This window comes from Aedes aegypti, chromosome 3 (assembly GCF_002204515.2).
Source record: "Aedes aegypti strain LVP_AGWG chromosome 3, AaegL5.0 Primary Assembly, whole genome shotgun sequence".
NCBI classification, from domain to species: Eukaryota; Metazoa; Arthropoda; class Insecta; order Diptera; family Culicidae; genus Aedes; species Aedes aegypti.
Window position 1 is genome coordinate 337,607,169 of NC_035109.1, and position 15,309 is coordinate 337,622,477.

At 43.7% G+C, this 15,309-nt stretch overlaps 1 protein-coding gene across 1 annotated transcript; it reads left to right on the forward strand.

The window, feature by feature from the left end:
- The first annotated feature begins 6,044 nt into the window (after positions 1-6,044).
- Positions 6,045-8,141, forward strand: LOC110673992 (zinc finger and SCAN domain-containing protein 31-like). The gene is made up of 4 exons (XM_001661988.2): positions 6,045-6,351; positions 6,415-7,356; positions 7,526-7,745; positions 7,806-8,141. The coding sequence occupies exons 1-4, from the start codon at positions 6,213-6,215 to the stop codon at positions 8,086-8,088; spliced, it is 1,584 nt and encodes a 527-aa protein (XP_001662038.2). The 5' UTR covers positions 6,045-6,212; the 3' UTR covers positions 8,089-8,141.
- The last annotated feature ends 7,168 nt before the right edge of the window (positions 8,142-15,309 follow it).

The window sequence follows — 15,309 nt, forward strand, 5'->3', positions numbered from 1 at the left end:
CGCAGGGCCATTGTTTCGACTTTGACATTAGCTTCGCATCTAGAAAAGTTCGCACCTCATGAGCAGGCGCGATTACGGTTTGGTGCTGCGAAGTCAATATTATATTTTTTTAACATGTGATATTTATTGTTCAATAGACCATTTCCGTGAAATTTTTTTATTGGCTTATATGCTTTCTGTCAATTTACTGAACAAACTTTCCTAAGGAACCGATATGTTTTGGGGCCTTTAACTGTTAGAAAACAATGAAAAACTTGCGGCACGTTAGTTCACCCCTCGGTCCCCTACAATTTGTTTCACCTCGAAAAAATGCAGACCCCTTTTTCCCCTATAATTTTGCCACCACGTTGTGGTGAATTTACGATCAGCTGGCATGACCAGATGATTTTTGTTTATGTTTTCATTCATCATAATGGGCTCCGTTGCGGTTTCGCTCCCTTCTTCCTTCACGGCTCCTGAAGTCTCCGTAATCACCGCGGAAACCACCCGAATAAAAAATACAATACAAAAACAATATAACGTATTGTAACAGTACCATTCAATATATTGGAAATACAATACAGTATATGTAAAATGACAATACAATTACAGTACAATATATTGTTTTGAACAGTTCACTGTACGGTTTATGAGATTTTTGCAATATAATGTATGGGTGGTTAAGTATCGTAACAATACAAATATAGATATTTTCTCATACAAAAATTTTGAAAATACAATACGATATAATGTTCATGTATTGTCTTGATTAGCAATTCGTGTATTGTTGTACAATACAAAAACAATTCAACGAACTGTATCATGGTTGCATTCGTCGTTACGGCTAATGTCAAGTGACTTCTAAAAAACTACTTATTTTTACTTTTTGAATATTTTTCACCCAACATTTCTTGCTTTCTGAACTTGTTTTGTTTATTTCTTTGAGCAAAGCTACATAGAAAAAAGCAACAGTTGTTTTACGCAAAAATAGGAATTTGACCAAAATTGTAAGGTATAAAACCAATTAAAAACAATACAATGTTCTGTTATTGGGGGGGTCTGTAGTCTTGAGGTTACGCTTTCGCTTCATAAGCGGAAGGTCATGGGTTCGATTCCCAGCCCCTCCACAAAAAAAAACGTCCAGCCACCAGAAGACGCCTCACGGAGGACCGTGCTTTGGGGAGCACATCCATCCTCCGTCAGTATCAGATGGTGACTGAGACAAACTGACCCTCTTCGCAGGCAGCTAGCCTCACTAATAGGAGAGCTCTCTCCTACCTGCTCGGTGTGAGAGTAAAAGAGTAGGAGAGAGTAGGAGTAGGAGAGAGTGACAAGCACGGAGCGCCTTAAAAAAAAAAAAAAAAAAAAAAAAAAAAAAAAAAAAAAAAAAAAAAAAAAAAAAAAAAGGTTCTGTTACAATATATTATATTGTTTTTGAACTATATATCCAAACAAGAATAATGTTGCTCGACATTCAATTACAATACGCTGTATTGTATCTAATACGTTATATTGTACATTAATGGTTTATTCCATTCACTGAATGATACGTTTTAATCCGGGCACCTTCACTGCTTCGGCCGGTTATGACCGCACCCGGCGAACGGTTCTGTAACGCAAGGATTGTAGTCGACAGATGAGTGATCTCTCTGCTTTGTGCCGACGAGGATTGAAGGGATTGAATATGCCGGAAGATTTCCGCCTAGAGGCAGCAACGGCCGCTCAAAATTTCCTTACGCGGCTGCTGCTGCCTCAAGGCGGAAATCTTCCGGATCAACAGCCAACAGATAGATTAAGGCATTTGTCGGCATGAATAGTAAAAATAGCCTCTAATAGAACTAGCGGTACCGTAACTGCTGGGTGGATGAGAGATTTGTTGTTAGGGGGTGGTTTTGAATTTTGAATCTGCGGAGGAAAATATATTGCTGTTTGCCTTTGAGGTGCAAATCTTCACTAAACGTCCTCCAAATGCGGTAACACAAAACAATCAAAGGACACCTAGCAACGGTCATACAAATCACCGCCGACCTAGCAAGAAAAATGTATCTTTGACATCGCATTTCTTGTGGAAAATCTTATCGCGTTTGGTGTTCCCGCATTTGATATTTGCATTTCAAACGCACACAGCAATATTTTCCTAAAGGAAGACTTGAATCGGGTTGGAGTTGGAACTATTATTCAGAACGGGTTGCGCCAGTTCCAACCTGGTTTAAAAACGTTTGTTAGAGTAGTTTCGGTGGCGCTCCTGTTTGGGGCGCCCTGACCGGGATCACGGTCAGTTTGAACGCGCACCTGATTTGACGTTTGCAAATGTAAACAAGCATCCCAATGCAGGGGTGTTATCGAAAAACTGATGCAAAATCACCACGCTGATACCCATAGGGTTGAACAAACTGTGCCGCATCTCGAATTATTTTTCAAAATGTGGTGGGTATCCATGTTTTCAAAAATTTGTATGAAAATCAGGAGTGCATATAAACAAAATCTGAAAGCGTTAATATTCATTAAAAATGATTGTCTTTCGAAGCAAAATACAAAAACTGGGGGTTAGATCTGACGGAAATGGTCTATTAATTTACGTCCCACATGCAATATTTCATGGAAGTTTCCAGACAAGCAATGACGATTTTATCTACAACAAAATTATTGTAGCTTCATCGTCGTCATTCATGATGGCCGTTTACTACGCCCTTTAACTTTCCATTATTGTCAAAAAACAATTCAAGGAAATTACACTTTTGCTCGGTTTCCTACGTGTACACTCGTAAGCAAACAGAAGAGCCTTTTGCGCCACAATTCACTAATTTTCTTCTCGAAGTTCACTCTGAAAAACACGATCAGAATTTGAGCCTGCGAATACACTTGTCTACACGGAAACAGTGTTGCCAGAACACCTTGCAACTTACTTCTTTGCTTGTTTTGCTCTGACTTCGCTGCAAACGCACTTCCCGATCCATCCGAAACACAATTAACGATTGAACCGTTCTCTCTTCCCGATTGTTTCTACCTTCAGCCAATAATCGTGCCTTCGCAATGTCCTATTTCAACAGATCATCTCCAAGGTTCTCCATAGCCGTAGTGACAACATCATAAGACGACGGCAGTGAAATGAACAACTGACTTATGGCATCAAACTTCGAAATAATAGCTCCAGCTCCTTTTAACATACGGATCTACTCATCGAAGCGACTGAAATGGTCCATTAGCGGTGTTCTTTCTTCCATCTTAAGCGTTGCCAGGGATCTTCGAATATAGGTTTGCATTGCAAAACCCTTCTTCGCAAACGTATTCGCTAGGGAGCTCCACATCTCTTTCGCAGTATTCTTGTCACGCACGTTGTTGGCACGGTAAATGGCTGGGCATGGCGTACCATTGGTACCTCGCGTTCCTGCAGGAATAAAATAGACCCCTTTGTGACCCCTTTTGCCCAGCAACTCCTATCCCTATCATCCTCGGTGGAAACTTTGGTCGTAAGCTGACAGGGAAGGGGCGGTTTGCTGCGGCAACACACACGAGCTGGGAACAGCTTTTATAGTGATGGGTGATATGCAGAGGGGCGTGATCGGGTGGTGGCCGATCAATGAGACAATGTGCAAGTTGAGGCTCAAAAACCGGATCTTTAACTTCAGCATAATAAACGTACACAGCCCTCACTCAGGAAGCACTGATGATGACAAAGATGCTTTTTACGCGCAGCTCGAACGCGAGTACGATAGCTGCCCAAGCTACGGCGTCAAAATCATCATAGGGGATCTAAACGCTCAGGTTGGCCAGGAGGAGGAGTTCAGACCGACTATTGAAAAGTTCAGCGCCCACCGGCTGACGAACGAAAACGGCTTACGTTTAATTGATTTCGCCGCCTCCAAGAATATGACCATTCGTAGCACCTACTTCCAGCACAGCCTTTCCTTATCTGGTGATGGTTAAACTGCGCCCAAAACTCTCCGTCGTCAACATCGTACGGTACCGGCCTCCCCGGTATGATCTAGAGCATCTTAAGCAAACGGATGTCGCAACTGCGTACGCGCAGCACCTCGAGGCTGCTTTACCGGAAGAGGGTGAGCTGGATGAAGCTCCTCTTGAGGACTTCTGGAGAACAGTGAAAGCAGCCATCAACGATGCAGCTGAGAGCATCTTCGGGTACGTAGGACGGAGTTGACGGAACGATTGGTTTGACGATGAATGTAGGCAGATTCTGGAGGAGAAGAATGCAGCGCGGGCGTTCATGCTGCAGCGAGGGACCCGGCAGAACGTGGAACGTTATAGATGGAAACGGCAACAGCAGACCCGCCTCTTTCGGGAGAAAAAACGCCGCTTGGAGGGGACGGAGTGCGAGGAGATGGAACAGCTGTGCCGGTCTCAAGAAACACGTATGTTCTATCAGAAGCTCAACGCATCCCGCAACGGCTTCGTGCCGGGAGCCGAGATGTGCAGGGATAAGGAAGGGAGCATTTTTACGGACGAGCGTGAGGTGATTGAAAGGTGGAAGCAGCACTTCGACGAACACCTGAATGGCGCTGAGAGAACAGACAATGAAGCTTCCGGACGATTGGAAGGAAGGGATTATATGCTCCATCTACAAGAAAGGCGACAAGTTAGATTGTGAGAACTTTTGAGCGATCAACTTTTGGCAGATCTGTACACCCGCCTGAAACGCGAGGCAGCAAAGGTTGGATTGGTGCTGAATGCGGCCAAGACAAAATACATGCTAGCTGGTGGGGCCAAGCGCAACAGGGCTCGCCTAGGTAGCAGTGTTACGATAGACGGGGATACATTCGAGGTAGTCGTCGAGTTCGTCTACCTTGGATCCTTGCTGACGGCTGACAATAACGTTAGCCGTAAAATACGGAGGCGCATCATCATTGGAAGTCGGGTCTACTATGGCTTCCACAAGAAGCTGCGGTCAAAAAAGATTCACACCTGCACTAAATGTATCATGTACAAAACGCTCATAAGGTCGGTAGTCTTCTACGGGCATGAAACTTTGGCGGTGTGCAGGAAATCGGTGTATGGCGGCGACGGATGAACCACGAGCTCGCCCAACTCTACGGCGAACCCAGTATCCAGAAGGTGGCCAAAGCTGGAAGGATACGATGGGCAGGGCATGTTGCAAGAATGCCGGACAGCCACTCTGCAAAGATGGTGTTCGCTTCGGATCCGGTTGGTACAAGAAGGCGTAGAGCGCAGCGAGCTAGGTGGGCGGATCAAGTGCGTATAGATTTGGCGAGCGTGGGGCAGAATCGAGGATGTAGAGATACGGCCACGAACCGAGTATTGTGGCGTGAAATTGTTGATTCAGTGTTATCAGTTTAGATGTTAACTAAATAAATGAATTGTCACGCACGTTTCTAGATGCAAATCAGCAATGTAGGCCACCAGAAAAGCTTGTCTATGAGCTTCATTCGTGAGAGCATCCTTCGTAAGCATCTCTTTGACTTCGTGAGCTGCCATCTGCATTTCTACTCGGAACTTCCATACGTCGTATCCCTCTCCAGCAAATTGTACAATTTCAACCTTGGCAGCACCCAACAACCTTGTATCCTTTTCGTAGATCTTTAACAAACTTAACGTTTTTCAATAGCTGTTAAGGTATAAACAACCTATTAGTAACCAAGGTGGGGATAGATTTTTCGGTTTCATAGGGCAAATTGATGAATTTCAACCCGATTTCTGGTAGCGAATTTTCATAAGGGTTGCATCCCGCATAACTTATGTATATTCGCTTTATCGTAGCATTGTTAAACAACATTACAATCCATTCGTTTGCTCAGTAAAAACAAGCTAACACTTGACTACCTATTTCTCTTAGAGCGAAATCAAAAGTCAAGCGAGAATTATGCGAAAGATGAAATAGATTTTCGGTACAGATAAAAATGGGGTATCACTGCTCGTATCCCATTTGCCCCTAAAAAGATGAAAATGTAAAATGTTATTTATTTATTTTATTTTATTATTTTTATTGAAAATTATAGTTTGTGCACCCTGATACCCCATTTTCCCCTAAAAGTTATGACGCACGCATGCTTGTGACTGTGGATTTTATTTGTGGATTATATGTTTTGTTGATATGCATAGGGGAGGGGCTGTGCAGTCAGTACAGTAATCGAACAGATGAAGACTCGGTGTTATCCAAGTTGCAGTGATTTACAATACCTATATCAAATTTAAATTAGAGTTGTCGGAACAAGTCACAGTTTGTTCAATAAATTGAATCTACACCCACAAAATCGACCATGCCAAGGTCCAAAAAAGCAAAAGCAGCAAAAATGAGGGAGGCAGCGAAAAAACTGGCTCGCCAATCTGCCCAGGCTTTGCTAAATCCTTTTTCACTCAATCAGCTGCCCAATGCAGACACCCCGGATTTAAACAATGGTAAGTTACTTTGGTATCGTAAAATTAATATGATCCTACGGTAATTCTCATATCAACTTTCAGAAGGGACTGCGATCCCTTTGGAACCGATCATCACCATCAGCGTCAAACAGGAACCGGAACGGGAAATCGAAGTGAGTTCTTTCGAAGCGGAAGTCAAAGTGGAGCCGCTGGAACCGGCGACGGAAGGGGAAGAACTGGACCCAATCGGGGCAGCCAATGATGAACCAGAGGAGTTTGACCAGAAGCATTTCGAGCTGGCACCGTTAGACCCGCATGATCCCCGCTGCCAGTTCTGCTTAAAACCCTTCCGGGAATCCGGAGGACAAGGCATCATTTCGCGGAAACGGATTGTGTTCGTCTTGGGCGAACGGCGCTGGGGATCTCCTCGGGAGCATCCTAGGTGCTGCAATAGTTGCAAGCAGCTATTCGAGCTGTTCTACGAGTTCAAGAGATCCTGTTTGATAGCTTTGACCCGACCGGAACTGCTTTTAGCCAGCTTGGCTAAAACTGAGAGGCACGAGGTGCCCGTTCTGGAAGGGGAGACAAAGTTCAAATGGATCCAAGGGTCCACGGAAGAAACAGAAGTCGAAGATCCCGAGTCACATCCGCAGGATATGGAGCAAAGGAATGAAGGACTGGGAGTAGATTTTCAGGAAAAGGAGATTGAAGAAAATCAGGTTTCTCAATTTCTTGACGATACGGACGATAAGCAAGATCGTACCGAGAATTATTCTGATTGGGAATCTGAAAAATCATACCCTGAAACAGGGGACTTATCGTCGAAGGAAGGCCACACTAAGCGGCAGAACAAGAAGCCTAAGGACAGTACAAGGAAGTACTGTTTCCGTTGTAAGAAGTTTTACGAAACGGAAGCCGTCTACTGGGAGCACAAACCAAGCTGCACCAGACCACCGCGAGATCCACCACCGCTGGCGTGTCCTCAGTGTCCGAAGAGGTTCAATCGCCAGGAGCAGCTGATGTATCACGTTAACCAACATAATGGTAAGTTTTGTGTTAAAAATTCATTTCAGGGCTGAGCAATTGCTTAGGTACCTAAGTCATTATTTGATCATTATTTCCTCAGATCTGGTCACCTAAATAACTGTTTCTGGCAGCATTTTTCGCTACCAGCCCTGAAATTCTCGATAAAATTTAAAGGAGGTTTTTCCAGGAATAAGAACGGTGCCCTGCCGCCGAGAGGGTTGCACAAAAATGTTCTTCCGGCCCAGCGTTCGCCAAAGGCACGAATTGTTTTGCGGTAAGGATCCGCAGATTATGTGCACCATGTGCGCCGCTATCTTTCGCTCGAGTAGCGCCTTGGCAGCTCACATGGCCACCCATGGGGATCCGACGTACATCTGCGAGGTGTGCAACAAGGGATTCTACACGAAGTAAGTTTAGAATGTTGAATTTGCGTGACCCACGATCTCGATTCATTTCCTCACTTGTAGAGCTAGTCTGCAAAAGCACGCTCCAGCCCACTCCGGGGAGCGGAAATTCGAGTGCAAAGTGTGCGGCAAGCGTTTCAAGTCCTACGAAGCCAATCGGGTGCACCAGCGGATCCACACCCAGGAAAAGCCGTACATTTGTCCCAACTGCGGTATGGCTTTCATGTACAAGTGCATACTGAAAACGCACCTGCAGAAGGGGCAGTGCGTCGGACAGGCTTCGGTGGAATTAGCGCAAAATGAGTTGGCTAAAGCCACCAGTTCCATGGAGATCCAGATGACTTAGATTGAAGGTAGGAAGGTTTTGAATTAGCAATAAAGGACGCGCTATTAGTTGGAGATTCGTCTACCAATTGTGAGAAAGCCATGAATTCAAAAAGCCAAATCGTAAGTACAATCATCCCAAAGTTACATTATTGTTTATATTTATTAAAGTAGTTTTTCGCCATTGGCCAGTTCGCCGCAAACTAATGCGGAAACTAATGAATGGGGTGGCTAATAAACAATTGCAGCGTTATCGCGTATCTTCAATCGCAGGATCGACGTGTATTACGAAGCGGATCCAATGATATCGTTCAACCGACCAGCAGCAGCGTCAGGAGTGTTGCGTATAGGGCTCATTCACAAATTTCATAAAGCTGAAGGGGGTGGGTGGGTGTCCCCATGATGTTACAGCTCATACAAAATTTGTAGAACACCCATACGAGGGGGTGGGTGGGTGTCAAAAATGGTCATGAATGGCGTTATTAAATATGTGAATGAACCCATAGCATATCAATCATTTAGAGGATGCAGAAACTCAATCAGAACACACTACGACTAGCTTAGGCTACAGGCCTCCGATAGGAATAAAAATAAATTACAAGAGAGGTCAAATTTCAGTTGATGTCGTGGAATGTGCGTGAATGCTCCGAGGCCCGAAATAGATAATTCCTCCGGAAACTAGAATGTCGGAATGTATGGTGGAAATCGATAATTATATTTGGTTCAACGCCAACAGTGAAACGATAATAGATCGGATAGGTGGTGGCTGACGTGTTCGGAGAAAAAATTCTCATGATATCGACTTACATCAGATCAGAAAACCAAACGGAAAACCCGGAGTTTCAAATACTATTGTCGCGCGCCCACCAAATCGGAACGCGCGTGTGGGGCACGCGACGTGTGACTCGTTCCCGACATTACTGCCATAATGACATGTGTGGCGCTGCATTCTTACGATGTTCATGAATACAGCGCACTATTCAAATATAAGTCGCGTCGCTTGGAGATTGAGAAAAAATATATTTAAGAAAAAATGTTTGTCCTTATTTCTGTCGGATCCATAATATTCAGATATATTGTTATTCTTCCTCAAGCTATAAAAACCAATTAATCATCATTGGGAACTGTAACGCTCATAACGGTAAAAGGGATTTGTCAACGGAGTACACCGGGTTAATAGGAAAGAGTTCATTACATGAATATTGAAATCATGTTCCCAGCTAGATCACGTAATTATGATAAAAATACAGTTCATGAAACTCCAGTTCATGAGAGCCTATGATTCCTTCCATCTGAAGTGATTACAAAATGATGGAACGCATCTTAAAAAAAAAAAAACAGCACGACGGATGAACGAAAACATATAAATAGTAAAGGAGCAAAGCGCCTCAAATTTGATTTAGACTCACTAAAGAACAACTAAGACGAAAGGACAAGATTCTAAGCAAGGATCAATGATCATCTACAAAGACATCAATCGATAGTCGTGGGAAATTATGTAGAAGACAAGTAGACTAGAATCAAAGAAGCAACGTCCAAAGCTGAAAAAATAGTTCTTCAAAAACCAGGATCGCCGCTAACTCCGCGACGGGTAAACGCATCGAAGAACTATTTTAATGCACATCATACACATCATAGAAGCAAAACAGACTGGAAAAATTAAAAAGCAAGCGAACCTTGATCATTTTAACGACAAGGTGAAATTCTTCCTGTTTGAAATCGAAGGAGGAAGTCCGCTGTCTCAAATGACGAAAACTTTCCGTTCTATAAGGAAGCACAAAGGGAACCACACATCCCAAAAAAGACTGATATATTCCTATTCAAACTGGAACTGGTTTGTCAGATCATGACAGTCGAGTTTATTTAGAGGATAACGACAGGGACGCAGTGGAAGAGCCTACAAAGAAGAAGGTCAGATATATTATTTGGAACATGCCCGGCGATTCTTGTTTTCTAAAATGGAAGCGAATGGATGAATAACCACAACTACTTAAACAAGTGTTTAGAACGAACGTCACCCCAAAAGAGTTGAAGGCTACTGTCTAAATTCCTATACCCAAAACGCATAATCCTCAATCCATTGATGACTTGAGGTATATAACCCTATGCGCTCCACCGTTTATAAAATACACGCGAAAATTCTTCTGGATCGATTAAAGCAGCAAATTGAGCCGATTCCGACATACCAGATGGCATTTTAGGCAAAAAGAAGCGCCGCTGACCACATTTTTGCGCTGAGAAGGATTTTGGATGAACGGTGGAGAAAATGTTACAAAGCATGTCCCAAGCAAGGTCCCAAGATATTGAACAAGCGTTCGACAAGGTGGATACATCCAAAACCGGCGAGATTCTAATAGACATGGGCGTATCGAAAGCATTAGTGAACAGAATAGTAGAAGTATGGTTACATAGAACAACTGTGCCCTCGACTATTCATAATCTGATGTTTATTTATCGAACGAGAGAGGAAGTGGAGAGACTGTCTAAGATACTAGAACCATTGCTGTTTTCAAATGGTTTGGAAATAAATGTTCGCAAAACGAAAGTTCTATATTGCAATCCCGATACAACAAACAACATGGCTTTGGAGACAATCGCCAAATTTGTAAAACACAAATTGCCGGTAGTGGCGATCATGAAAAACCTAAGTGCTCAGATTACCAGAAGTCTGACACGTGGAGCAGCAACAGCAGATCGCATACGTAATGTGCAAAAGGTATTCATTTCAGCACCATTTGTGCTCATTAAAAAAAAATACCACACCAGTAGTTTCACGGAAGTTTTTACCGTTATCACACGGAATCGAGATTAGCTTCGAAAGATGGAAAATGAAATGCTTCTAACACTAGAAGGCCTAAGCGTCTAAGAAGATGAGCAAGGTATTAATCAAAAAGAAAATGCTGACCCCGAGGATTCTACAGGAGACCAGCAAGCATCTGAAATTGCTGGATCGCTTGACGCAAATGATGTTGATGATTATCAAAAAGCTGCTCTAAAGTGGCTAAAAGGATACACAATAAATAACCATGTATGACCATTTTTCCTCGCAGAGAGAAGCTTTTAAAAAGTCAGGTTTTATTGTAAAATGCTGGATAGATTCAAAAGTGTTAAAAAAGGCTGATATGGATTGAAAGCTTATTTCTGAATTTCATAGTTTATAACAATTTCAAGATTCGAGGAACAAAATACATTTTCAGGAATATTAGCACTTCACTTTGGGGCTCAGATAGCCGTTGCGGTCAACGCGCAGCTATTAAGCAAGACCAAGCTGAGGGTCGTGGGTTCGAATCCCACCGGTCGAGGATCTTTTCGGGTTGGAAATTTTCTAAGCTCACAGTTAATAACTGTGGAAGTGCTCATAAGAACACTAAGCTGAGAAGCAGGCTTTGTCCCAGTGGGGACGTAACGCCAGAAAGAAGAAGAAGAAGCACTTCAGTAACACATTTTGACAGAGTTTTCTCTGTGAAGTATATTCGAAGTATTATCTGAAACATCATATAGCCAGGAGACAATTTAACCTGTTCTTCTTCTTTCTGGCGTTACGTCCCAACTAGGACAAAGCCTGCTTCTCAGATTAGTGTTCTTATGAGCACTTCCACAGTTATTAACTGAGAGCTTTCTTTGCCGGTTGACCATTTTTGCATGTGTATATCGTGTGGCAGGTACGAAGACACTCTATGCCCTGGGAATCGAGAAAATTTCCTTTACGAAAAGATCCTCGACCAGCGGGATTCGAACCCACGACCCTCAGCATGGTCATGCTGAATAGCTGCGCGTTTACCGCTACGGCTATCTGGACCCTGTTAGTGAGGTCAATTTGAGGGTGCCCCGTATGATCATATTGCCCCTACTAGAGAGCACATGATGTACAAAACCCTAAAAAGAACAATACATTTCAGACAGTTCTTGAAGGGATATGTGATTTTAGAAGCATTAGCAGCAAATTCGTTCAGCAATCACTAAGCTATAGTTTAAGCAAGGAACCATTCCTCGTCGTGCGCTCTATCGAGACGGTCGATATTATTCCGTGCACTTACCTTTCGTTATTTTGCGGTAGAGTTTTTTCTCCACACGCAAGTTTTCAAATAGTGGAGTTTTTTATATCATACGCTCATCCTATCAGTGAACGAAAATTGGTATTTCGCGCAACACGTGGAAGCAGCTAGTCTTGGCATAGTCCAACGGCTAGACTGTGCATCATCTAAGGGCAAACCGGGGGTCCCCCCTTCCCGACATCTACCATCGTGCTCATCGCAGTCATACATCAGCGGGCTTTCATCGTAGTACCCAGCTCCAGTAGATCGAACGAGCCAAGGTCATCAACGAGCAAACGCCAGTTGACTACCTACAGTAAGCAGATAACACGCGGTGTGTGGTTAGGTAAATTGTTCCTCCTTCCTTGGGTTGCATTGTTTGCCGTTGGTCGGTCAATTTCATATTCTTTGGTCGAATAGTTACACAGTGGTCTCGCAGTATATTTTTTCTCAACTAAAATAGAACCCAATTTTTTTTTTGAATTATTTTTTATTATAAATTGATATTTTCGTGTCGCATTAATAGCGATTAATTCACTTAACAGTACAAAAACGTATTTTTTTTATTAATTTTTTTTTGCATATATATACATTTTTTTTCACGTTTTTTATTATTATTGATATTGGAGTTTTTCTCGAAGCGTAATACAACGCTACATTTCTTGAGTTTTGTGAGCTAAATTAATTAAAAGCTCCTTGCAAATATTGGTTAGGTAATTGATTTTTCCTTTGTGTCTAAAATTACTGCACAATGGATCCAAATGATGAAGGCGGGGGCAATTCGCAGTTCCTAATATCTTCCGAAGATGAATCAAACACTAATCATGCTCAAAATAGGACCTCTATGGAGACCAGTGATCGTGAACAGGCAAATAGAATTGCTTCCTACGAGCTCTTCTCGATGGAGTACAGAGTATACATACCAAGTCGAGACATTGAGATCGCAGGGGTTGTCACCGAACCGCATTTGAGTTGCGCTGACATCAAAGCTGGTGCTGGAGGGTTTAAAAACCGTGCTGTTCCCCCAGTCACTATCCTTGATGTCAGACAAATTAATCAGGTGGCTCCTGATGGCACAAAACTGCCCTCAAATTCGTTTTGCGTCACATTCTCTGGATCGGCGCTTCCGGACTACTTGGTGATCGGGAAACTTCGGTTACCCGTTCGCCTCTATAAACCTACGGTCATGCACTGTGATAAGTGCCAACAGATTGGTCATACCACACCTTTCTGTTGTAACAAACCTCGATGCGCTAAATGTGGTGAGCAACATGTTGAGGGTGCCTGCAGTACAGAACCTAAGTGTACATGTTGTGGTCAAGCTCCACATGAGCTCACCACATGTCCTAGGTATATAGAGAGGGAGAAACATCAAATTCGATCTCTACAGCAGCGATCGAAGCGTTCTTACGCAGAAATGCTGAAGAAGATCGCCCCAGCTGTTGCTCCGCCAGCCCAACCGATAGCTAGCAACAATATCTTCACCTCCCTAGCTGACGATGAGCAAGGTTCTGACTCTGAGGAGGGTGAAGAGTATACTATTGTGCAAACAGGATCAAAGAGAAAGCGAGCTGTTGCTAGACAGCTGCGACATCGTCAGCACATTTCTCAAAACGCACAGCAGGAACTCCGACCCTCCCTGAAAAAGTCAAGAAGTGGCGGAAATGCTTTTAAAGCGAATCCACCAGGTTTCAGACTTGTCCCTGGAGACTTTCCGTCACTTCCGGGATCATCTAAAACCCCAGATATCCCAGTTTTTCGCCCAGAAAGCCAACACGCAAATATTCCTTCGGCTCGACAGGAAAGTGTCGAAATTTCCGACAAACTAACACTTTCTGGGATTGTGGAAATCATCTTCAAAATATTGGAAGTTTCTCCCGCAACAAGAAACCTCATTAACATGGCTCTTCCTTTCGTAAAACCTCTTCTGAAACGTCTGTTTTCACAATGGCCGATCCTTGATTCGTTCATATCTCTCGATGGATAATTCAACCAACGAGGTCGGGGATATGATCGAGATCCTACAGTGGAATTGTAGAAGCCTTCTTAAAAATATCGATGCGTTTAAATTTTTAGTCCACAGCACGCGCTGTGACGTATTCGCCCTTAGTGAAACATGGCTCACTTCTGATAAAGATATTTCTTTCCACGATTTTAACATTATCCGCCAGGATCGAGGGGACGGTTATGGAGGGGTGTTATTGGGGATCAGAAAACTCCACTCCTTTTATAGAGTTGACTTCCCTCCGATGACTGGCACCGAAGTAGTCGCATTGCAGGTCACGATACGAGGCAAAAGCTTTAGCATAGCAAGTGTGTACCTGCCGCCGAGCGCCAGGGTATCTCGCAGGGACCTTGCAGCCATCTGCGGCGCCATGCCAGCTCCAAGGTTAGTCGTTGGCGATTTTAATTCGCACGGTACAGCCTGGGGGTCAATGTATGACGATAACCGTTCGTCCTTGATATACGACTTGTGCGACGACTTCAACTTGACAATTTTAAACACTGGGGAAGCAACACGAGTAAAACCTCCAGCTCCACCAAGCATGTTAGACCTCTCAATCTGTTCGAGTTCGCTATCATTGGATTGCACGTGGAAAGTGATTCAAGATCCCCATGGTAGTGAACACCTGTCTATCAAAATTTCTATCACCAATGATTCGTGTCAGGCCCGCCAGATCGACTTAGCGTATGACCTCACGAAACATATTTGGGTTTATTCTACGACTGGCGTGAGGTGACAATTGTCGGTGTCGTATAGCGAGGTGACAATCCTCGACTCGAGTGAAGTGACTCTCCATTTGATTTACATGGCGAGTCACTTCACTCGAGCCGAGAATTGTCACCTCGCTATACGACACCGACAATTGTCACCTCACGCCAGTCGTAGAATAAACCCAATTGACTGGGGAAAGTACGCTGAGTTGATCATCGATGGCGAGCAGTCGGTCGAATTACTTCCTCCGTTGGAAGAGTATCAGTTCCTATCCGAATTAATCGTCAACAGTGCTATTCAAGCACAGCGTCGACCAATACCGGGATCGAAAGTTCGACGTCGGCCACCCACCCCGTGGTGGGATGAGGAGTGCACCGCAGTATATCGGGAAAAATCCGCCGCGTTTAAAGAATACCGGAAACGCGGTTCTCGGGAAAACTACGAGCGCTATACCTCCCTTGAACGCAAGTTTGGTAGCCTTGTCAAAGCGAAG

Coding starts and splice junctions, on each gene's coding strand:
- LOC110673992 (XM_001661988.2), top strand. CDS start 6,213: ATGCCAAGGTCCAAAAAAGCAAAAGCAGCAAAAATGAGGGAGGCAGCG. Junction 7,357..7,525: donor TCACGTTAACCAACATAATG/GTAAGTTTTGTG, acceptor AGGTTTTTCCAG/GAATAAGAACGGTGCCCTGC. Junction 7,746..7,805: donor AACAAGGGATTCTACACGAA/GTAAGTTTAGAA, acceptor CCTCACTTGTAG/AGCTAGTCTGCAAAAGCACG.